General features: G+C 39.1%; 1 protein-coding gene across 1 annotated transcript; it reads left to right on the top strand.

The window, feature by feature from the left end:
• Positions 1–543: 543 nt before the first annotated feature.
• On the top strand, positions 544–23,784 carry LOC149025242 (putative sucrose-phosphate synthase 1). Its single transcript, XM_089145473.1, has 13 exons — positions 544–878; positions 997–1,086; positions 5,956–6,197; positions 12,137–12,200; positions 12,328–13,026; positions 13,197–13,313; positions 13,963–14,094; positions 14,202–14,378; positions 16,808–16,861; positions 16,955–17,017; positions 17,121–18,080; positions 18,324–18,451; positions 22,846–23,784. The coding sequence occupies exons 1-13, from the start codon at positions 696–698 to the stop codon at positions 23,123–23,125; spliced, it is 3,189 nt and encodes a 1,062-aa protein (XP_089001599.1). The 5' UTR covers positions 544–695; the 3' UTR covers positions 23,126–23,784.
• Positions 23,785–23,943: the final 159 nt, after the last annotated feature.

Genomic DNA, 23,943 nt, shown 5'->3' with positions numbered 1-23,943 from the left:
TCAAAAAATTAGTCAAACCGCATGTAATTAATTAAATTATAACACGATATACATCAGAAAGTGAAATGAGAAAATGGTGCGGGATATTTATGTTATAATGAGAACCGGTAGAATGAGTTGGCACAGTAACTTTATCAACAATCAAGAATTTTATTAGGTCCATTTCTGACAAAGAAATAAACCATCAATTTATCTCTGAATGAAAGACACATGTCCATAGATATATTTAAAGGTTGAGATAAAAATTAAAAAGTATAAATTTTTTATTTTGACTTAATCTGAATTTTTAAATATGACTGAATGGACATGTGTCCTTCATCCAGATAGAAATGATGGTTCATAAAAATCCCATCAACCGTATAATATCCATTTTCTCCCGAGTTATGGGAAGCTAACAATAAATGTTTAAATTATTTTCCAGCCTTTTTTCACTGACAGTCTTTTTCTCGCTGTTACATTAATTTAAAAAAAAAAAATTCTCATTGTCGCTGTCGCTTTATAAAACGTCTTCGCAGTTCCCTCTCGTCTCTCAATTTTAAAGTCTCTCTTTCTCTCTATTTAGTTATTTGTACAGTACAATACAATCATAAAACCAGAACTGGAAACGAAGTAATAAAACAGTTCCGATCGTTCTCGGTATTCGATTTGTCTTCATTGGTGGTCACATTTCGAGCAGAAAGAGAAAGAAAGCATCAATGGAGGGAAATGACTGGATTAATAGTTACCTGGAAGCAATTCTCGATGTCGGACAAGGAATTGAGAACACCAAGTCGTCTTTGCTGTTGAGGGAGAGAGGCAGATTTAGTCCAACTCGATATTTTGTAGAGGAAGTCATTACTGGTTTCGATGAAACCGATCTCTATCGCTCATGGGTCAAGGTATGATAAAATGTCGTATGAAGTTTCAGTTTGTTCTGATCATTCGCATTTAGGTTTCTGCAGGATTGAAGATGATTGAAATGATTACTTTTTTCACCTCTTTTGTATATACATGTAGGCATCGGCGACAAGGAGTCCGCAGGAGAGGAATACGAGACTGGAGAATATGTGTTGGAGGATTTGGAATTTGGCACGACAAAAGAAGCAGGTTTTGTGGTTTTTTCATCGTTAGATTATTCTGTCATCCTTGAATGTTTACTCTGGTTTGGCTTGTGTGCATCGTGGAGCTAGGTAGTAACGAATACCATTGTTTGGATTCTCTAGTGCTGTTTGCCTGTAGTTTATTAATTGATTGATCATTGGATTGGAAAATCATTTTGTGGTGGGTTTGGCTCCACTTGGATTGTGTTTTTGCTCATAAACATAAACTTGTTAATGGAATGCAGAATCAGATTTTTCAATTCCTCGCTGCTTGTCGTTGTGATTTGTTTTGGTTGAGTTGGGTCATGGATTTATGTCACATGAAAAGAACCCATGATTGATTACTAGTTAGATCTGGTATCTTTATTGGCTGGATTAGTAAATTTTGATCTCTTTAAGCCTTTTTTTCGCTACGACAATGTTGGGGGCAGAGGTGCTTATTTTGAAAGTAACAATTATGGAATTTTGTAGTGATGACATTTTCAAGGTTTTCAAAATTTGAAAATTGAGCAGCAATTTTCTGGATTTAGTGGATAAGTATTTTACATGATCAATTTACAAATTTTCCCTTCCCCTTGGATGATGAACCAATGTGGAGCTAAGGTTTTCAGTCTCCATTGGTTCTTGTTAGGATCAACATAGAATTGAAAGAAATTGGTCAAAGGACATGAGTCAGTTTGACTTAATGGAATCAGCCTGATTTGGTTTGGCTCAATACATGCGGAGTCAGGGTCAATCTGAAGCGGCCGTAGTTGGTTGTGAGTTTAATCAACTGCTTACACTTCAATTTTCAGATCCATATGTGGAGCTACTATTGGTAATCCATTAAATAAAACTAGTGTTATTTAATGAGGTGATAAATATCTATTTTTGCATGCATCGGGACATGTACAATGTGCGTGTGTGAAAGAGATTCTTATATAGGCAGGTACTGTTCTGTTCTTTAGCGATTCCTGTGAATTGAAACTGCTGCACATTTTTGAGTTTTCTCCATGGCAAATGCAAATGGTTCAGCCAGTGAGTGGCTTTGGGTAGTGTTGCAAAAAATCTATTATTAATATCTCCCTCAGTAAAGAGAGAGAAAAAATTATTATTGCAACTACTACTAACAGATTGTTTCATTATTCTGCATTTTATGTGAATTGAAGCAACTTTACGGTTTTTAGATTTGTCAATGCCGAATGCAAATGTCTCTGCCTGGGAGGCTGAGGATAGCGTTGCAAAAGCCTATCCATAAGATCTCCCCGAGTAAAGAGGGCGAAATATTTTTAACATTTGCCTTTTGTATAAATAAACTTTTGCCTTGTGTGAAACAGATTCTTGTAAGGGTTCTAGTAGGTATTGTTTCGTTCTTTTCTGTTTTCTGTGAATTGAAACTACCATTCATTTTCCAGTCTTGTCTACACCAGATAAAAATATTTCTCCCTTTGAAATCAATAAAATCTATCAGTGACATCTTCCTCAGAAAAGAGGGAAGGAAAGAAAACCTTAAACCTTTGCCTTTTTTCTCATGATGATTTGGCCAATTTAGTGTATCTGCATAACTACCTATTATATTGCTTTACAAGATAGTGCTGATACATTACGTACGTACAAGATTGATTAAAGCATTAACTGCATAGCTTTAATGACTCAGTTAGTATAGCCAGTAAACGGCATTAATGAGTTTGCTGCATAAGATATCCTCGTTCTGAGTTAGATTTTGGGTATCGCCAGACATTTCCTATTCTGTACCATTAGGTTTTGCTATTTTTGTTTAAAGCTGGCTATCAAAACCAGCAGAAAAGGGAATCACTTCCTTACCAGTTTGATATATAGTCTGGCTTTTAAAGCTAGGAATTATAGAGGCTAAATGATTTTCCAATTTCATATATGGAATTTTTTTTCTTTTCTTTTGTTCTTTTCCCTTCACTATTGGATATTTTAAGAGCGTGGGCCTTGGTGCAATGATAAGGTTGCTCCATAGTGACCAGTCATGGGTTCGAGTTCTGAAACAGCCTATCCGCAAAAGCAGGCAAGGCTGCATATTAACCTTCCCAGACCCTGTGTGTCTGGAGCCTCATGCAGTTTATGTCCTATTTGAAAATTTAGTTGCCATTTGCAGTACCCATTTCTGTTCATAGTTCATCACAGAGGGTATAGGCTTGTAAGGGATCAAGAAGAAATGAGAGGTCATTTATGGAGTACCAAATCAAGGATTTATAAAGGATGCTAATACATAATGGTATCATACTATATACAATATATCAAACATCTGATGTTTATTCACCCAATGAAAAAAAATCTGAAGTTTGCACACCTTTCTATATTGAATTTCGTCCAAAATAAATAAACCTATCTTCTGATTTAGAGCGTATGCTCCAAGTAGTACATCTGAATCATCTACCAATTGGTGTACTTGGTTCTTCCCTTTTCATTTTGTTCTGTCTACCTACCCCTTTTCTAAAAAACTTAATTTTTAATATGTTTTCAAAACATTCACTCCAACATGTGGTGAAGATTGAACTGAGAATTGAAATGAATAGAAGATAACATGGACAAGCAGGTGTAATCTATCCTTACACAGTTTGGCTATATCCAAGATGTCAAGCATTATGTTGTCATTCTCACTGTCAAAATAATTGGTTTCTACACCTTGGGTCGATGATACAGGAGCCAGAGATCATGTGATAGGTTCATCCTCTTTTTTCTTACATTATTCTCCCATTTCCGGGAAAGATAAGTTTGAATTGTTAATGGTTCTTAGTCTTCCATTATTGGAAAAAGGACCATTCAACATTCTCCATCACTTTCTTTGTCTATAGACTTAAGCCAGTTGGCATCATGATTTTAAGTAGAGTCATGTATACTTAAAATATGTTTTGCATTAGGTACTCTTTTATGATGTACGGTGCAGAGTGTTGGGCTGTTAAAAAGAATCATATAGATAAACTCAGTGTAGCAGAAATGAGGATGCTAAGATGGATGAGTGGCAAAACTAGGATGGATAAGATAATAAACGATCATATTAGAGTTGGTCTGGGAGTTGCTCCCATAAGTGATAAGCTTAGAGAAAGTCGTTTGAGGTGGCACGGCCACGTTCAACGGAGACCTATAAATGCTCCTATATGGAGAAGTGATATAATCCATATTGAAGGAACTAGAAGAGCTAGGGGTAGACCTAAGATAACCTTAGGAGAAGTGGTGAGAAAGGATATGTATAGCTTAGGCCTTGTATCTAGCATGGCCTCGAACAGAACTGATTGGAGGGCAAGAATCCATGTAGCCGACCCCATTTAGTTGGGACAAGGCTTATTGTTGTTGTTGTATTAGGTACTCTTTTCACGCATTCGTATGCTGCAATTAGCTTAGTTTTCCCTAACTACTAGTTAGGTTTAATTACTTTTTCATGTATTCTAACTTCTATCCAATGATTAATATGCACATAATATCGTTCACATCACAGAATAGATGCTTTCTGACGTTTGGAGAGTATATGACTCTTCACTTTTGTCACTTGGTTATACATTGGGTTAGTCCATATGACTCTTCACTTCTATCATTTGGTAGTATATTGGGTTAGTCTCGTAAAAATTTCAGGTAGAGGACTAACGCTCTTCTTATCATCATTCTACACATTTAGGAGAGAGTCCACCTTTGAGCACTTACATAGCGGACCAGAGGTGGATCCTCTTCCTAAACATGTGGCAGTGGGGTGTGTGAGGGGAGCATGGTCCTCTACCCCTGCAGGTAGAGGATTACAACTCCCTTGCGATAGAGGACTCCACTTGTATCTCAATCACAAAATTATAGTCTAAAGCATGGAAGGTTGTCACTTGTCAGTAGAAAACTACCTGAATTTCATCAAATGAAAATGATCGAATATAAAAGGAAATGGCATCATTTGTACTATTTTTTCTGCTAAAAGGTCACTTGTATCAAGAATAGAAAAACAAAAAATTTACATAAAAAAATTACGTTTACAGAATATTGATTGCTCATTCCAAAAGAATATCATGTGATTTTTACATGTCCATTTAATGGTTATTGGGCTCCTTCCTCTTTCTCATATGTTTTGTTGTTTCCCAGATTTGAACCCATGAGCACTTGGTCACACTGAAACCACATGTGGACTAAGACGTGTGATTTTTTAAATACTTATATAGTGAAACTTTCTTTCATGCTACATGTCATTTCTAAGTGAAAATGGATATATAGACACGAACAATAACTGAAGCATCATTTAGTGATATGACAGTTCAGTGTTGAGTTCTCTTTGTTTTTCTTTTAATATCTTGAATAGCATAATTCATGTTGGCTGTGGATGATTGTGGCGAAAAATTGATTCATCCATGTTGTTGTTTTTTGTGATACCTTCAGGTCCTTCACCACTTCACAACAGAGATTGTTGCTATCTCATTACTTATCAAATAAGATCTTTCTCTTTCTTTCTGTTATGCCCTTAAGTTTGTGGTTGAATTGTAAGAATGTAAATGCTTTATTTTTGCTGACAAAAGTTCTTGGTGTGGTTGTATAAGGCTTCATGAGTAGATGTTTTCAGTATGAAATGAAGTTCCAATCAGTGTTTGTTTGATGATTTAAATGGTCAGATATATCATTTCATGGATGGCAATAGGCAATAGGAGAGTTCCTGCAGTAACATAATTCTTGAGCCATTAATTTTATACAAGTAGGATTGATCGTCATTGCTGTTTTTTGTTTTTTATTTCTGATTTGTCTGATCCTAAGGAATATGACCCTTCTTATCAATCACCGTGTTCTAAGAATTCAGATTGATATTCTATTTGAAACCTGCAAATTACACTTGAACTCAGCATATCCCTCATCTCTTTTTCTGATACTTTTGGAAGTAGTCATTTTTTATATCTTTATGCAGCTTGAAGGAGAGCAAGCTCAGCGTATGGCCAAACGCCGTCTTGAGCGTGAAAAAGGTCGCAGAGAGGCAGCTGCTGATATGTCGGAAGACTTGTCAGAAGGAGAGAAAGGAGATGTTGTTGGTGAATTGGTGGCTCATGGTGAAAGCAACAAAGGAAGAATGCGTAGAGTCAGTTCAGTAGATGTTATGGAGAACTGGGCTAGTCAACAAAAGGAAAAGAAGTTGTACCTTGTCTTGATTAGGTATGGATTAACATTTTATGCTCAACCTTTCTGTTTCAGATAATTAGCAGTTTATTATATTTGTCTGTTTTGAACAGCTACTAGCTTGGTTGGTTGGAGGCTTGCCAGTTTGAGTGCATGCCACCAAGAGTTCATGAGTTCGACTCTCCTAGTCATATTTATTCCCTTAAAAGGGCAACCTTCCCTCCCTACCTCACTCTCCCCTCCTCAGTAGTTATAGCCTTACAGGTTCTTTTGGTTCGTGTTAGCCTTCCCTTTGTAGCTAGTAGATTAGACTAATCCAACCTAAAAAGAAAGATCAAGCTAAACTCCTCAATACACAGCAAAACAAAACCAAAATGTAGCAAGGGAGCCATGACTGACCCATCCCCCTCTTTCCCTCCTCCTCTGTCACCTGATCAAAGCCCTCCTGCGACCACCTCCACCCAGCCATCCCCTTCTTCCCCCACCACCTGAATCCTCCCATCTCCCTAACCATGGCTTCCCTTTGCGCTGGATTCCCCCCTCCATTGTCTTGGCCAAGTCTCCGTAGTATGCCTAGAAAGTGTTCTTGACAAGGAAGTCTCCAAGTGGAACAGGTTGATCTTGCCCTCCTTTCCACATTGTCAAAGACTCGCTTGGTAAGCAATGGAAGCCCTTCAGATCCTCGGAAACTATCCTCCTTGAGATTTTTCTTTTTCAAGTTCTCAGTTATGGATGACCTTCATAGAGCCCTTAAAGCGAGTCCTTGGATGGTTGGCAAGAAACCATTGTTTCTCAGGCAATGGCACCATAGGGTTCAACTTAAGAATCACTCTTCCCTTCCTCTCTGGGTTTCCTTCTCAGGCTTACCTCTCCACTTTTGGAGTGGTGAGGGATTGAATCTCGTCGGCTTAGCATTGGGAACCCCCTCTCTTCTCTACTGCCAGAACGATGAAGCAAAATAGACTCTCATTTGCGGTTATATGATTGATGTCTCAGCTGAGACCCTGTCCCCTCTTCTATCTCAATCGTTGAAGACAATGACCACTGCTTCAATCAAGTAGTGAGAATGGAAACCTTCTTGATACTTGTGCAGCAAAATTGTTGGGCACAATTCTTGTGGGAAAGACCTAACAGAAATTGGATGAGGTTCTCCCTCTGCCGCCCCAATCTTGCTTGTTCCTCCCTTTTCTGCCCCTATTAGATCTCTTAGGGAGCCTCTGAGGGCTAGGGTGGATGTTTTCACTTACCATAGGAGCCATGGAGAGATAAATCAATGCTAGTACAAGCCCCGCATCTTTCCCACCTTTTTACAATGCAGATGATGCCCCCTACCCTGCTGACATTCTAACCACCCTGTGACCTCTCAACCTTTTTCCTCTCTTCTTGCTAACCACCCCTCCTCCATTCACTGCTACCCTTGTCGCACCCCAACCAGCCGGATCCGGTCATACCCGAATACCCATGGGGGTGATACACCGCAAGACCTAGGTTCAGTGACAATTCAATACAACATGTGATATAGTAAAATCAAACGGACAAGAATAAATCAAGTTTCACATATAAAGCTATCAAACTTGAAATAATGGTTACAATCATCCATTACTTCAAATCAAAAGTTATAACATTAGAGTTTTGAAAAGAAAAGATGATGGTTTTCTTTGCAGTGGAAAATAAACTAGACTAATTCTCTAATGGAATTCAACCCCATAAGGATAGTCTTGACACTGGCATGAAGCTCCATGCAAGTTTACATCTTCTTCAATTGCTCCCTCGATAAAGTTTGCCGACGATGAATGCTCCACTTAGAAAGAGTCCTCATAACCTACAGTATATTCTAATAGAAACAAACATATAAAAGGAATGAGTTCAACAGAACTCAGTGAGGTCAACTCAACACATATCATGCATCGTTCACAAGATTCCACACCACACATATAACATGAATATCGATAATGTAATTTTTATGATAATGATATGATATATGAATGTTTATGATATTATGCTTCTAACTCTATCATGAAATCTCTATGGTAGACATAAGTTTATACACCAATCTCCTTTGTGCGGTCTCATCACTCTTCTCTCAAGGCACTAAAGCACGTCTGTTGGGTTCTCCACGATTGTTGGGTAAAGTCCTGTTAAGCCATGGTTGGGGTATAGGTCACCACCTCTCATATCACTGTTTGGTATGAGATTTGGCGCGTGTCAAGAATAATCCTAGGCCCAATGCAAAGTCATATGGTCTCGTATTACATGTGGTATAGATACTTCCCCTATGGCACCAACCAACTCGGTTCAGTGTCCAATATCTCCCCTCATGCCTAGTGCCCTTTTGGTTTGATACTTTCCCACCAATGAATGGAATCCTCAACGGGAGGCATCTGTTGGACCCCATTCCTTAACCCAACGGTCATCCACATATAATGGACAGGATGCTCTCCATGTCCTCTCATGGGTTGGTTATCGGTCTTGAGCGCCCAAGAGCCCTTATTTATTATATGCAACCTTACCTCTCTATGATGATAGTGGGTCTGCTTGACACTTAGGACTCAGCCACTAACATCACTAGTTAACCGGCTTCAATACCCCTGCCGAAAGGAGAGTAGTACTCATGAGGTCACCTAGCCAAACATTTATAGACATGCCCTATGTATGTCAACAAATAATCAGGGAAAGCGCCAAGGGCACCATAGGAATGCGTCCCATATCACATCCACTGGTGTCCAATGATAGAAACGCCAAAGGAGCATTCCCCATTCCCTAATCACAACCTAAGCAATCGCATAAGGTCACTAGGGCAATGGGCAAACCCACAATCCTAGTAAGCAACATAAAATAAAAGGAGTAATTTAATTCAACATCATAAATATATTTTCATATCAATAATTTAAGATTTAAAAATAAAAGAAAAACTCAATCCATCCAATCTCATCCATCTCATACATCTCATACATTCTCATATCACCATTCAAAGGATATTGAAAAATAGAAGACATAATCACAAGATAATACTAAAACAAGTCAAGATATCGATAGTAAAAATTAACTAACATCATTATACATGTAATATAAGGTTAAGTATATTCCTCACCTTTCACTTTGGTTTTGTTCTCCAAAGTCCCTAAATTCACTCCCACAGTTTGGTGACTAAAGATACGTAAACCTATTCATGCAAGAAATTAATAATCACAAATTAGAGTCAATTTGGATTTCAAAGGATATCCCAAATCTTCCCACGAAAACAGAATCTTGACCGCTAGTTTAAAAAGGGTAGTTCTTAACCTCATTAGTGAATGGTCTCTAATTTGCCACCGATTCGAAGTCTAATCGAAACGAAACTTTGGGAAAGTCTAATCGGTAACAAAAGGATCCTACGGGTACCTTTAATTTGATCTAATTTAATACTAGATCAAAAAGCCCCAAATTTGGCTCTCCTAAATCACCCGTGGGCGACTCAAGAGAATCAAAATGCGAATTTTTTTGCAATGGGATGTACCACTACTCTCATACTAAAGAGCAACCTCAATACAAGAAAACAAGACCATCCAATAAACCTAATACTCTTCCTTTTCAAGATCTCACAAAAGAAATGAAGAGAAATTCTTACAAACTATGTTTAAAGAGAAGGGTTTAAGAATTCTAACCTTTCCTATCGTTCCGGTAATGATCACGGAGCACCTTTGATTGGATGGGATCTCCTCTTCTCTTTGGTTTCTCCTCTTCCCAAAGCCTCTGCCTCATTCTAGCATAAAAAAATGCGTTTTGGGGTGAGTTACAACCTAAAATAGGGTTTAAAAACCCGAAATCCCGATTCTGCCCCGTAACTGAAAAAGGGGTGGGGGGTTGGTTCACACAACCGGCCCAACCGACCGGTCCATGGTTGAACCCCATCCGAACTCCGATTTCAGTGATTTTTTGTTTGATGGAAAGGACTTTCGACGATCTTCGTTTGGATAACTTAATCTCGTCAAGTGGACTCTCCATCGTCGATCTATGGACGTTCCAAAATCACCCTTTTTACGCCATCGTGATTGATCTTCTCTCTTCTCTTAAACTCTAGGAGAGTTGTTGAGTCATCACAAGGGTCATCCACCAACATTGGTTCCATTTCCAATCCTTCGGGCTTGACTTGAATGGCCCACAGTTGTCGCTGACTCGAGGCCCGGGTTCTCGGTCTTGAAACCACGAGTTATAGGGGTAGAAATCCATGGGATTTCACAACCCTGCCTCCCCCTTCTCTCTCTTCTCTTCCTCCTGCAACTTGCTCCTGTTCGCTCGCTTTTCACATCCCAGAAATCCCTCTATATTGTGGCCCCAATTCAAATCTTTCCCTTCTTCTCGTGAGTTGCGCCCACTCGGTATTGGGCCAACCCTCTTGTAGGCCCAACTCCCTCCTTGGCCCACCCTCTAACTTCTCCTGTCCTGTTTCTATTTCTAGGCCTGCTGACCCATTTTGGACTCCTTGGCCATTTCTTCCCTACTTCTCTTTCACTGCCTAGGGGTCAATCCCACCTTCCTCCCCCTAGCCCTCATAGCCTTGTCCCTCCCCCCGTGGCCCATCTCACCCTCTCTCCATCTTCCAGTCGTCCTCCTCCACCGTCCCTTGTATGGCCCTTCCTCCCTTGTCCTCAAACCTGTTTTCTCCCTTGGGCAATGACTCCTGTAACTTTGACCTTGAGGACGACTCCTCTCCCTCCGTCCCCTTCGGAATTGTAGGTGTGGTACCCGGTCCACCTGAGGTTGTCACCACCATGACCAAGATTTTGTTGTGGAGCTCCATTCTTCCAAGAAGAAGAAGAAGAAAAATGAAAAACACTAACCTCTCTCTGTGTTTGTCCCAGCTTTTGGCCTTGAATTTTTTTTTGTTTTGCTTTGTAATTTCGTGTGATTGCTTTGCTTAGTGTCATTTGGCTTTGTTAGGCTTAGCCTTTGCTTCTTGTATCTCTGCTCCCCCCCCCCCCCCTTTTCTCCTTTTGGTCAATGAATTTTTTCATTTATCCAAAAAAATATATTATCCATTGGTGCAGTTATTCAATGTTGCATTCCTACAATTGAATGTGATATCCATTTAAGATTTGTTGAGCATTTCATTATTTTTACTTCTACTTACTGAACTGATATTCAGCCTAATCCTCACTAAATGGGTCAGCTACATAATGGGGAACAGAACAGAGAAGAAAGAAGGACAAAGAAGATAGGGGGAAGAAGGGAAAATCTTAGAAGAATTAGTCTTGAAGAAGAGGAAGAGAGAGAAGGACATTCATAAGAAAAAGAAGAAGAAGAAAAGAGGAGAGAAGAGGGGGGGGGGGGCTGCAAACGCACAAGCCCAAGCTTTACTTCATTTTTTTCTATTTCATCCTCAATAAGCTGATTACAAGTGTTTAAATAAGAAAAGAGACATACTTCAATACGAAAACAACTATAGTAGGACTCTAGGTAATTTAAAACCAACAAAAAACTGATCATACTAAGATGCTTAGGAATTTAAAACTGACTAAAACTGATCTTAGATTTCCACCTGAATTAAAAATCTAATCACATAATTATTCCAATAAATAAATAACAAAATTCTAAATTATCTCTAAAACTCCAGTGAAACAGTTCCTATGTTATCTCCTTGCAAGCTGGACTTTGGGCCCACCAAATTTGAATCTATCTCCATGCAAGCTAGACTTGGGGCCCCCCAAATATGAAATTTATCATCTAGGTTACTGTTCACATTAATGTAGCGTGCATAGTAATTCTAGTTGTGCTGCATCACTACATGGATCCGCATTCAAATAATTTGTAGAATTCAAAGTTCCCACTTCCCAGATATCAATCATTTTTATGGAACACTTCCTGCAATGTAAAAAGGGTTTTTGGGTTTGCTGCAATTTATGTTTCTGGAACTACCTTTTCATTCTGATACTGGGTTGTTATTTAAATTTATTTGATATCCATGATGATGTTTTTAACCATCAGTGGTCATGCAGCCTCCATGGCCTAATACGGGGCGAAAATATGGAGCTTGGGCGTGATTCTGATACTGGTGGTCAGGTAGCATTTGATCATTAAACACTATTCCCAAAGTCCTTGTTGATGTACATTTTTTTAATAATTCGTTGATGCTTCTATCAGTATTCAGGTACTGGCATAGAAACCTGAATTTTTCTCCTTTTGTTAGGTCAAATATGTTGTGGAACTTGCAAGGGCTTTAGGCACAATGCCTGGTGTTTATCGGGTTGATTTGTTGACGAGACAAGTGTCAGCACCTGATGTAGATTGGAGTTATGGTGAACCAACAGAGATGCTGACCTCAAGAAACTCTGATGTTTTCACAGATGACATGGGAGAAAGTAGTGGTGCTTATATTGTCCGTATACCATTTGGGCCAAAGGATAAATATATTGAGAAGGAACTTTTGTGGCCTCACATTCCTGAATTTGTTGATGGTGCTCTTAACCATTTACTTCAGATGTCTAAGGTTCTGGGAGAACAGATTGGTGGGGGGGAACCTGTCTGGCCTGCTGCCATCCATGGGCATTATGCAGATGCAGGTGATTCCGCTGCTCTTCTGTCTGGGGCTTTGAATGTTCCAATGATTTTCACAGGCCACTCACTAGGTCGTGATAAGCTTGAACAACTTCTGAAACAAGGGCGCATGTCCAAGGATGAAATAAATTCCACATACAAAATAATGCGCCGGATAGAGGGTGAAGAGATATCTCTTGATGCCTCTGAAATAGTAATCACCAGTACAAAACAGGAGATAGAAGAGCAATGGCGTTTGTATGATGGTTTTGATCCAATATTAGAACGCAAACTGCGAGCAAGGATCAAGCGTGGTGTTAGCTGTTATGGCAGGTTCATGCCTCGCATGATTGTAAGTACCTGACTGGCATTTTTTAATATCTGTATGGTTCAATATGACTAATAAAGTCATTTAATGCCTTTAAGTAAGCTTGAATTTATCTCATACTTCATGGCAACTAGTTCAGCTGTAGGAGAACTGTACAACAAAATGGTCCTAACTTGTAAAGTCAATATCAACAGGTTATTCCTCCTGGAATGGAGTTCAATCATATTGTTCCACATGACGGTGATATGGACGGAGAAACAGAAGGAAATGAAGTTAATCCATCTTCCCCAGATCCGCCTATTTGGCCTGAGGTTCTAATTTTTTATAATCCCCTTTTTTCCATTCTTTCTGATTCATGACTGACTGAGTTTCAATGATGATAATTTATTTTGGATTCTACAGTTGCAATTGGTTTTTGAATGAAGAACTTGGGCCTAGGCAGTTTATTAATATTATCCTTCTGTGTTTTTCCTGCACTTATTGGAGCAACTCCTAGACCACTTCTAATATGCTTATTCCTTATCCTTTCTACTTATCAATGAGGATGCTAAGATGGGTGAGTGGCAAAATTAGGAAGGATAAGATAAGTAATGATCATATTAGAGGTGGCCTAGGAGTTTCTCTCATAAGTGATAAGCTACGAGAAAGTCGTTTGAGGTGGCATGGGCCGCATGGCCATGTTCAATGGAGGCCTATAAATGCCCCTATACTGAGAAATGATTTAATCCAAATTGAAGGAACTAGGAGAGCTAGAGGCAGACCTAAGATAACCTTAAGAGAAGTGGTGAGAAAGGATATGCATAGCTTAGGCCTTGTATCTAGCATGGCCTCAAAGAGAACTGATTGGAGGGCAAGAATCCATGTAGCCGACCCCATTTAGTTGGGAAAAGGCTTATTGTTGTTGTGTTACTCTTGTGCTTATAATGTCATTTTTGAATGGGATGAGATTTTATTTTGCAGATAATGCGCTTCTTTACCAATCCACGCAAGCCTATGATACTTGCCCTTGCTAGAGCAGACCCTAAAAAGAATATTACAACTCTGGTCAAAGCATTTGGAGAATGTCGCCCATTGAGAGAGCTTGCTAATCTTGTAAAATTTTATGTTCAAAACACATTTGTCGCTTGTTTAGTGGGTAGATGCTGATTATTTTTCATAAGAGCTGAACCAAGTTATTCTTCCATTTTCTTTTGTTTCAGACATTAATAATGGGGAACAGAGATTCTATTGATGAAATGTCCAGCACAAATGCTTCTGTTCTTATGACAATATTTAAGCTGATTGATAAATATGATATGTATGGTCAAGTAGCGTATCCTAAGCACCACAAGCAGTCTGATGTTCCTGACATTTACCGTCTGGCAGCAAAGACGAAGGTACTTCTATTTTTTTCCCTATGTTTCTTGTATCGTGTTCTTTTGTCCATTTCAATTAATAGTTCTTTCTGGAGTAGCTCAATTTGTTGGGATTTTTTTACCCTTGTGCATGCTTAGGTATCGGGGTTAAAGTTATTCTACATATGTGGTGAAGTTTATATGTTTATAATCTAGAGATTTAGGAGAAACATCACATCGATGATGACTTGTGACCTTTTAAGGGGCCTTGGGCTGAAAATCCAACTATTCCGTGTTTATGAGCTAAACAGAGGAAAGTATATATTGCCACCTGAGATTATGCAAAGTCAATTGATTCTCATTATTAACAAATATTGGAGAATCAAGTAACATAAAAGCCCTATTTTCTTGGTTCTGTCTTATCCATACTTACCGAGGTTGGGCATAATGTGATCATACTATCTTAGACGAACATTGGGTGGCTAGATGTCAGAATTGTGTCTTTTGACCAAAGCACATAGATCTGTCTAGTGGGAATTTTAAGTTAAACTTCGTTTAGATTGCAATCATATGGGGTGGATATAATTGAGAAGGAAGATTAGAAAATTTGTATCTTCACAGTAGTATATGAGTTGTATTCTAGGAAATACAGAACTTTGTGAGGGTGAAGTGTCAACAGAAACTTCTTGCAGAGGGGAAAAACTTTCTGATCCAGGAGCGCAATATTAACAAATGAGGTATTGCTAAACACTTTATTTCCATGTATGTGTGTGTTTCTTTTGGAGGACGTTCTGTCTGTTTGCCTCTCTCTTTCTCTTTTATTCTCGACGCAACCCAAAGACAAATGCTCCTGGCTACCCTTGGTGTCATTTATGATGTTAATTGAGCAGATCATGCTTGATTGCATTTTAACCATTCCAAAAGGAAGATTAAACTGGAAGTGCAGTTACAAGTATCTGAAGGGTATAAGCTTTCTTTTTAAAATAAATAAAAGTTTATTATCAAAGAAGAATTAAGGTAATGCACTCCGATAATACAATGGCCAAATCCTCTAAATTCCAAACGAAACAGAATCAATAAAACTACGAATGACCAAACCCATCAAAAGTCAAGAGGAGCATCCACATGATTATCAAGTTTACTGAAAAAAAGTTGACTTATCCTGGAGAGCTGTAAAGTGAATATTGTTTCTCACATGATTTTACGAATCAAAGTTCTGGAAGCATCAAGAAAATATCTGAACTAAGATCTGAAAAATAGAACATTTTGAATAAGGAAGTGCTGAATATGATAATAGTTGGAATAGAATAGTTTGCACATTGAGGAACTTTTTTTGGGATGAATAAAGATCAACTGAAAGGAGAGAAGGTGGGGGGGGGGGGGAGTGAGAAATACCAGAAATGCCGTGGCTTATTGAAAACAACAAGGCTCTAAGCCAAAAAGAAAGACAAAGAAGAGGGAACTAGGCATTAAAGATCGGGACCAAACAGCCAAGGCAAAGTCAAGAACATACTACTTTTTCCTATTATTCTTCTTCTTCTTCCTGGAAGACTTGAGCTCAACAATGAAGTCTTTGTCAAGGTAGTGGCGCCCTTTAGTTACTAGCGGAGAGGAAGGGATATCTGTGTTGGAAGAACCCTCAAGACTCGTAGACGATGCCACCCAAATTCGCCAAAATAGGATCACGATTAGACTCTGAGGCCACAACCGAAGGGGAGGAAAGGGAATAAGTGGGGGGGTCGAGCCCACAAAAGGGGAAAGGGGAGGGGGAGTTGGGATGGGCCATGCCCGAAGTGGGGGGAGGTGAAGGGGACATAGGGGGAGGGGGTGGGGATGGTTAAAGAAGGAGGACGACGGATGGGAGGGTTGACTGCAGGGGAAAGTGACTACTTTGTAGAGGAATGAATCTGCTCAACAATTACATAAGAACTAAAGTAGAAAGTATCTAAATTAGAAGCTAAATTGCATTTTGGAATTAGGCTTGCCAATAATGCAAATTAGAAATGGCTGATTAAGGAAACTACTAAGGCTGCAATGTTGGTAACTAAACTGCAGTTGAACGTTGCGTGTGAGCCTACCAAAATCTTCGAGGAATATTCTTAACAAAACAACACTGTTTTGGCATCTCATCTTAATGTTTTGTCTTACTGGAGCATTCCTATTTGACTGGACAAAATTGAGGGGGGGGTGGTGGTGGTGGCAACGGGACCTTCTAGTTGGGCCAGCTGGCCTCTGGCTGGTTCATTCCTTTGATGGTACGAGTCTGCAGACTGCAGGTTCTACGTCAATTTATGCTTGGACCTTGGTATTTTCCCTCCAAGTATCACAATCCTTTCTGGTTTCCAGTTCTTCATTCTTAGTACTGTTCCAACATTACTTTGTCAATTTATAAATGCTTCTGAAAACACATTAAGTACAAACACAGAAAACACGCATGCTGTTGGAACTCATGTCTAATCTTGGTTTTGCAGGGTGTTTTCATCAATCCGGCTTTCATTGAGCCATTTGGGCTTACTTTAATAGAGGTTTGGATCTGTATTAATGTTGTAAGGGCTCTTTTGCTTTGCAAGTTAATTTATTATAGATACTAATGTAGGTTTTGCACACTCACTTGACAGGCTGCAGCTTATGGTTTACCTATGGTGGCCACAAAGAATGGTGGTCCTGTTGATATACATCGGGTATGCCATGAAGTTGGTCCTATGATATTGTTCAGAATAAGTGGTTTTTATCCATTTTTGTTATCTGTATAGATATGAAGTTTTATTATAAACTTTGTTGCAGGTTCTTGACAATGGTCTCCTTGTTGATCCTCATAATCAGCAGTCTATTGCTGATGCTCTACTGAAGCTTGTTGCTGATAAGCAACTCTGGGCAAAATGTCGGCAGAATGGTTTGAAAAATATTCACCTTTACTCATGGCCGGAACATTGTAAGCATTATCTATCTCGGATAGCCACTTGTAGGACAAGGCACCCACAATGGCAGAGAAATGATGACGAGAATGGAAGTTCAGACTCGGATTCACAAGGTGATTCCCTAAGAGATATACAGGATATATCTCTGAACCTAAAGCTTTCATTGGATGGTGAAAAAGGCGAAGATGGTGCTACTCTTGATAGTGCTTTGGATGCTGAAGAAACTTCTGCTGACCGGAAGAGTAAGGTAGAGAGTGCTGTTTTGACATGGTCAAAGGGTGTTCTAAGGGAGACCAAGAAGTCTGGGAGCACTGAGAAAGCAGACCAGAATACCATGGTTGGTAAATTTCCAGCATTGAGAATGAGGAAATACATTTTTGTCATTGCTGTGGACTCTGATACAAGTACAGAGCTGCTCGAATACATACAAAAGGTTTTCAAGGCTGCAGGGATGGCTAGAACTTCTGGCTCTGTAGGGTTCATATTGTCAACTGCCCTGACCATATCTGAGATACAAACTCTTCTCCTCTCAGGAGGTTTGAGTGCAACTGATTTTGATGCTTTCATCTGCAACAGTGGTAGTGAAATTTACTATCCATCTTCAACTTCTGGGGATCACCCTTCTGAGTTTCCTTTTGTAGTTGACTCAGATTATTATTTACACATTGAATTTCGTTGGGATGGAGATTGGTTGAGAAAGACACTGATTCGTTGGGCTACTTCAATTATTGATAAAAAGGGAGGAAATGAAGAACAGATTCTTACTGAAGATGAACAAAGGACCACCTCATATTGCCTTGCCTTTAATGTGAAAAACACACCATTGGTAAATTCATTTTCCTCTTTGGAAATTTTTTTATTTGAAGGAAAATATTGTTACATCTGCAATGAGTTGAAGATGTGAGGGAATTCCTGATGAGTAAGTTCAAAACTGTATGTTATACAGCATAAGGGGTGGATTTATATTCTTTTGGCTCAGAGGATGTGCATGATGCAATAAAAAATGACAGAGAATTGTTTTTTAGGTTAACAAAATAACTGATTATGTTCTTCATTTTGGTTTTTACAGGTCCCTTCCGTTAAGGAGCTCCGGAAATTGTTGAGAATTCAGGCTCTTCGATGTCATGTTATATACTGTCAAAATGGCACCAAGCTGCATGCAATTCCTGTACTGGCTTCTCGTTCTCAAGCTCTGAGGTATGTAAGTTTAAATTTACCATTTTAGGAATATGAAGTTCAGAAGATGCTAGTAAATCTGTAGAGAGAGCAGTCTGCAATAATAATATTTATTATTATTACTCAGTGTAGCAGAAATGAGGATGTTAAGATGGATGAGTGGCAAAACTAGGATGGATAAGATAAGAAATGATCATATTAGAGTTGGTCGGGGAGTTGCTCCCATAAGTGATAAGCTTCGGCCATGTTCAATGGAGACCTATAAATGCCCCTGTACGGAGAAGTGATATTATCCATATTGAAGGAACTAGAAGAGATAGGGGTAGACCTAAGATAACCTTAGGAGAAGTGGTGAGAAAGGATATGTATAGCTTAGGCCTTGTATCTAGCATGGCCTCGAATAGAAATGATTGGAGGGCAAGAATCCATGTAGCCGACCCCATTTAGTTGGGACAAGGCTTATTGTTGTTGTTGTTGTTGTTGTACAGGTCCATCTTCCCTTGTATATATAAAACACTAACAAGAGATTTGAATAGAGGACTAAAGTACCCACTGTTCATGTTGTTATTCTTCACATGAATAGTAACTCATGAACAATACTAACAGTGAAGTGAACCTCAAAGGTTTAAATTACCCCTGGTATCTCATCACTCCACCTCAAGCTAGAGCAGATATATCATGGATGCTTAGCTTGTTACAAACAAGTGCAAAGACTAGGGGCAAACAAAAGCTTTGTAAACATGCCAGCTAATCGATCTGTGGAAGAAACAAAAGGAGTCTCAACTAGGTTCTTCATAACTGCATCGTGGACAAAGTACAATCCACTTCAATGTGCTTGGTCCAATCATGACACATAGATTACCTGTCAGAATAGATCTTGGTGTAGGCACAAGAAAACCCATCTCACAAAGTAGAGGTCTTCTTACCAAAAAGAAAAAGAAAAAGCTAGAGATCTTGGTGTAGGCACAAGAAAACCCATTTCAAGAAGTAGAGATCTTGTTACCCAAAAAAAAAAAAAAAGAAGTAGCAATCTGAGCCACATCAATCATCACCTCAGTTGTTGTATGAGCCATGACTATGTACTCTACTTCAGCATTCCGCAATCCGCCTAGCTATTATTGTTAGTTTCGTACTTGAGCATGTAAACAAATTACCTTCACGAAATGTACAACATCTTGTAGTCAAACGATGACGAATCTAGCTCAGTCAGTCAAGTCCGAAATGAGATGCTGTATTTGGACTTCATTCCAAAATCACTCTCTGATCTCCTTTTTAACAAATAAACCATGTCATTTTGTGACCCGAATTCTTGTACTTGACTTCAAAGATGGGTCCGCATTGAAATACTTGGGTGGGCGACCTGAATGACCCAATTTTGGAGATCTGTGATGGAAGCAAAGGGCTTGACCCGATTGATCGACCTGTTTACTACCTTACATTTGTCAACGAGGTCAAAGTGAGATTTGGGATTTTTTGCCTTTGGGTTTTGGGTGAAGTTCTTGTGACGCCATTCTATCGTTGGTTGAGAGATCTCCATTCTTTTTTTTCGTCTACATGGTGGAAAGTTCTTCTTCTCCCGTTGACGTAGCACGCCACATTTGTGTGTAAACCATGTTAAATCTTTGTGTTCTTTGTTTTGTTTTTGTTACAATACATGATTTCATGGTGTTTGTTTTAACAAGCCATTATTGCCTTAACCTGATTCCAACACCACCACCATTGTCCTACTGCTGTTATTGCTTTCATTTGCTAGTTTTGCTGAGCCAAAAGAAAGTATTCATTGAGGTTCAATCCTTTTTTTGTCCATAGTTCTTGAATTATGTAATATTTGGAAAAAGGACTTGCTTGATGTGATCCACATTGGCTGTTCATTGTTCCTCATATATAATATTATTCTCAGGAGAGCTATAAGCAAATAACTAATGAATATAACTCATGATTCAGGGCACTCTCCCTATTGTGATTAGAAACACCAAAAGACTGGATAAGACTGGATGCCAACTTTACTGAAGGAGTGTAGACATAAATACTGTATATGTACTCAATTACCACCTGCCTCAAATGGAAGACATTTTAACCTTACCAATTCTTTGAGGTAGATCCCTATAATCAGACGCAGAACTAGATCTAACCCAAGCGTTTGCTTCTTCCTTTTTTTCCTCCATGACAAGATTGCCACCAAGGCACCAATAGATGTTATACTCCTTTTTCTGTTAGAACCAATTCAGTCTACACTGGAAAAAAAGAAGAAAAAAAACCAGATCAATATGTCCTTAAGCCGATAAATGAGTCCTTTTCCTGGAGCCCTCTTCAGGTACCTTAGATATGGTATGCTGTCTCCCGGTGAGTCTTCTTAGGTGATCAGTAAGCTGGCTGATAACACCAACATCTAGGGATATATCAGGTCCAACAATAGTCATATAAATTAATTTCCCAACTGATGCCTGTACAGGTGCTTGTCCCAAACTTTTGGTTTGATCCACAAGAATATCAACCGTTTTAGAAGCAAGCATGCTAGTCCTAGATTATGAGGTCTGACACATTTTCTTTATGATAGACTAACACCTTTCTTAGTCCATATTACCAAGAACCTCAAGGTATTTCAAATTTTTTGTTTGAAAGTGTTAACATAGGTAAGTTTTTACCTCTGTAATCTATTTGCATCATCCACAAGTAAAATAATGTTGTCGACATGCACAATCAAAACAAGCATTCTAGATTTCCAGCACTAAACAAAGATAGAGTCACCAGAATAACATTGTGAGAATCCAAACTAACAAATGTACTGAACTTGTTGAACCAAGCTCCAGGAGACTCTTGAGAACCATAAATTGGGATGGGTAATTTAAAGACTTGATGACAGTTCTCCTCAGGGCAACATACCCTAGAGGTTGCTCCTACTCATGGAGATCACCATATAAGAAACCATTCTTAATGTCCGACCAGTATGATGACCAGTCCAAGAAAGGAGACATTCAAAATAATTCACACCAAAGTTCCTCTGCAGCCAACTGTGCCCTGAACTATCAACTTAGCCATCTGAATTTTGCATAATTACTTCCAATGACACCACAAAAATCTTTTCCTGGAGGCAAGCCCACTTGGAGGTCCATGTTTTTCTAGATTTTAAGGCATCCATTTCCATTTTGGTTATTAACTTCCCCCAAGGTGAAAGAAATCCTCATAGTAATTTTCAGGAATGGGGTCATGAGACAACGAGAAAGCAGTCAAAGGATTTCTGAGTACAAATAAGTACGTTTGTGATGAGCAGTTGGTATGTCACCGGCAGGTGTGGAAGTGAGAGCTTCAGTTTGAGGTTCTGAGTATTCTGACTGGGTAGCAGGCTGTGGGCAGAAAACATTTGGGGGGAGGGGGGGGGGTAGACAGAATAGTGGCTGGAGTATCATGGATGGGAGACTCAGCATCCAAAAAAAAAATCTGAGGGAAATGAATAAAACATTGACTACGAGCAAATTTAAACAATGAAAGAAGCTAACTAAACAGTAAGATATCACGATGAACTCTAAACAAAGAAAGAAGCTAACTAAACAATAACATAAAACGATGGAGGAACTCCCACTATCGTGATTTCGACAAAAACACTCAATAGCATTGATACCAACTGTACTGAGGGGATCAAACATAAATATCTCTGTGGTATGTGTATGAAACCCGTTCCATCTCTGCTGAAAGTTGTAGAGCTCTAGTAAATGTCTAATGAATCTACTTGTATTTGGTATCAGCACGACCTGCCCTGCTGCTTCATCATTGCCTTGCAGTCCCTTGCCACATCACATGGATGATAGTAGTCCTGGGAGTTTGAACTTCATACCATCACTAGAACTTGTTCAGTCAGATTAGACCAAGCTAAGCCACCATACAGTTGTGGTTTTGGCCCAATTGAGCCATTTATTCAATTTAAGCCATATGAACGAAGTGAACCAATACAAATTGAAATTACTCTCCCTAGATGAAATTCTAGATTGCTTAAAAGGGGGTAAGGGTTAGGGGACAAAAAAGGAAGCTGCCTGCATCTGTTTTAACTTCATACCCAGCTGGTTATGAACAGATTTTACCCTTTAACTTACTACAATTCCTTTTTGTTTATAAAGTTACTATTTGGATAAATAAATTGCAACACCTACAAACTCCAGTTTGTTTACTTTCCACTGGCAAAGATTTTGAAATAATTGGTTTGTGGAAATTATACCTATTACCTACATGGTGGGGGGGGGGGGGGGGAATTAAGCAAACAAAATTAATCTGGCTATTCTGAATTAACAATATCAGGATTTTTAGCTGTCATTATCATTTGAGCTAGGTCTTGATGCATTTCTACTGCACTCCATCCTCAGATATGATAGGGGTTTGATGACTGCAATCTAAAAACACATTTTTCTTTCTTTCTTTTCCAGATATCTATTTGTCCGATGGGGTGTGGAGTTATCAAATATGGTCGTTTTCGTGGGAGAATGTGGAGACTCAGATTATGAAGGACTGCTTGGTGGGACCCACAAGACTATTATATTCAGGGGTGTCTGCAGCAGTGCACGAGCCCTGCTTCATTCAAGCAAAAGTTACCCAATTGAAGATGTTGTGCCTCTTGACAGTCCAAATGTTGTTCAGACTACCGAGCAGTGCAGCATCGATGACATACGAATGTCACTGGGTAAACTTGGGATTCTTAAGTTCTAGAAGAGGCTACTCCATCTGCTCCTCCTATGTGTAGGAACAAATTTCAATTGATTTGCGATTTATCTCGTTGGTTGTCTTCGTTTTGTCTGGCTTCTGCACCACCGTCAGGCTTGAATCCTAACATTCATCTCGAAAGCTTGTCTGTTGATTCTGATCCCAAACAGGAAATTCATAATTTCCCATAGGAAAGCATATAAAGCAACACTTTCATCATATCAGGAATTATATTACATCATTTGATTTGGCGATTTGGCGATTTGGCTTGGTTTCAAGAGGGAAGAAAAAGAACCCGGTTTTAATGTCCATATGAGGTTCACTCTCAGCCCTGCTAGCCTTCATTGCCAGAAGCTACGACGGTTTTAATTGTTTGCTACGACTCAAATTTTATTTTATCTTTTACTCCTTCTGTTGAAATGATGTGAGATGTTGAATTTTGTAATACTACCTGCCATTCTATTTTCAGCAAAATGTTGGGGGCAATTATGTTAGATCTTATGATTAGTTGCTCTTATTTTCTTGTACAGTCTATTTTCTGTCATGTAAAGTGAATTCACATAAATGAAGCATGGAAAACAATTGAGTGAACCCATTGACCGACCATGTTTTTCCCTTGAAGCGAGCTTATTGCAGACTATGGTAAACAGCCAATGCGCACTGAGGGAGATAGAGAAAGACAGGCCTACTTTGATTATGATTTGCGAGCAGAATACTTAATATGAAAAGCATTTTGCTTATGAAACTCATATTTGGTTGTGGCCCTGCTGTATTTTACTGTTAGCCATCAGATTATAATCTCCCAGAAATCATACTTCTGGTGT

The sequence above is a fragment of the Hakea prostrata genome, chromosome 2, assembly GCF_041222555.1.
Source record: "Hakea prostrata isolate BN-2017 chromosome 2, UWA_Hpros_2, whole genome shotgun sequence".
NCBI lineage: Eukaryota > Viridiplantae > Streptophyta > Magnoliopsida > Proteales > Proteaceae > Hakea > Hakea prostrata.
Note: the sequence above shows the minus strand (reverse complement) of the source record. Positions and strands in the feature narration are given on the sequence as shown.